At 62.1% G+C, this 811-nt stretch overlaps 1 protein-coding gene across 1 annotated transcript; it reads left to right on the top strand.

Annotated features, from left to right (window-relative positions):
- Positions 1 to 6: 6 nt before the first annotated feature.
- LOC121363514 (sulfotransferase family cytosolic 1B member 1-like) lies at positions 7 to 770 on the top strand. The gene is made up of 4 exons (XM_041485917.1): positions 7 to 43; positions 121 to 215; positions 291 to 471; positions 545 to 770. Exons 1-4 carry the CDS (start codon positions 31 to 33, stop codon positions 655 to 657), a joined length of 402 nt encoding a protein of 133 aa, XP_041341851.1. The 5' UTR covers positions 7 to 30; the 3' UTR covers positions 658 to 770.
- The last annotated feature ends 41 nt before the right edge of the window (positions 771 to 811 follow it).

Here is an 811-nt window from a genome sequence, read left to right as displayed (position 1 = left end):
GGGACATGGGCCCAATACCTGGAGGAGTTCATGGCTGGCAGAGGTGGGGCAGGGCAGCCCTGAGTGCATGCAGGGGACCCTGCAGGGGACTGTCACCTCCTGACTGCTCTCCCCATGCAGTGGCCTATGGTTCCTGGTACGACCACGTCAAGGGCTACTGGGAGCGCAGGAAGGATCACCCCATTCTCTACCTCTTCTACGAGGACTTGAAGGAGGTGATGGGGCAGGGGGGATGGTGGTGTGGGCTCTGGGGGTGGCAGGAGGGGTGAGTGTTGGCCTGTGTCGCACAGGACCTCCGCCGGGAGGTTGCCAAGGTGGCCCAGTTCCTGGGGCAGAAGCTGTCGGATGCGGCGCTGGACACCATCACCCGACACACGTCCTTCGAGGCCATGCGGGACAACCCTGCCACCAACTACACCAGGGTGCCGTCTGACATCATGGACCACAGCGTGTCGCCCTTCATGCGCAAAGGTGAGTGGCTGCGGGGGCTTCTGGAGCACTGTCTGCCCCGGCCCCTGCTGAGCCCCATCTCGCCTGGCCACAGGCACCACTGGAGACTGGAAGAACCACTTCACCGTGGCGCAGAACGAGCGCTTTGACCAGGACTATGCGCAGAAGATGTCAGGCACCGACCTGTGCTTCCGCACTCAGATTTGAGGGGACACCACCGGACGTACCCCAAATTCATCCTGTGCTGTGGTGGCACTGCTGCCGTTGCTTCCTCTCCCCTGGAACTGCTGGAGAGAAATAAAATGTGCTTCTTGACCCTGCCATGGGGTGCTCACTGTCCTGCGCCTCTGCTGCTCCCAAC

This window comes from Pyrgilauda ruficollis, unplaced genomic scaffold (assembly GCF_017590135.1).
Source record: "Pyrgilauda ruficollis isolate IOZ18807 unplaced genomic scaffold, ASM1759013v1 scaffold7223, whole genome shotgun sequence".
Lineage (NCBI taxonomy): Eukaryota > Metazoa > Chordata > Aves > Passeriformes > Passeridae > Pyrgilauda > Pyrgilauda ruficollis.
The sequence above is the reverse complement of the archived record's forward strand: the minus strand, read 5'-3'. Positions and strand labels throughout refer to the sequence as shown.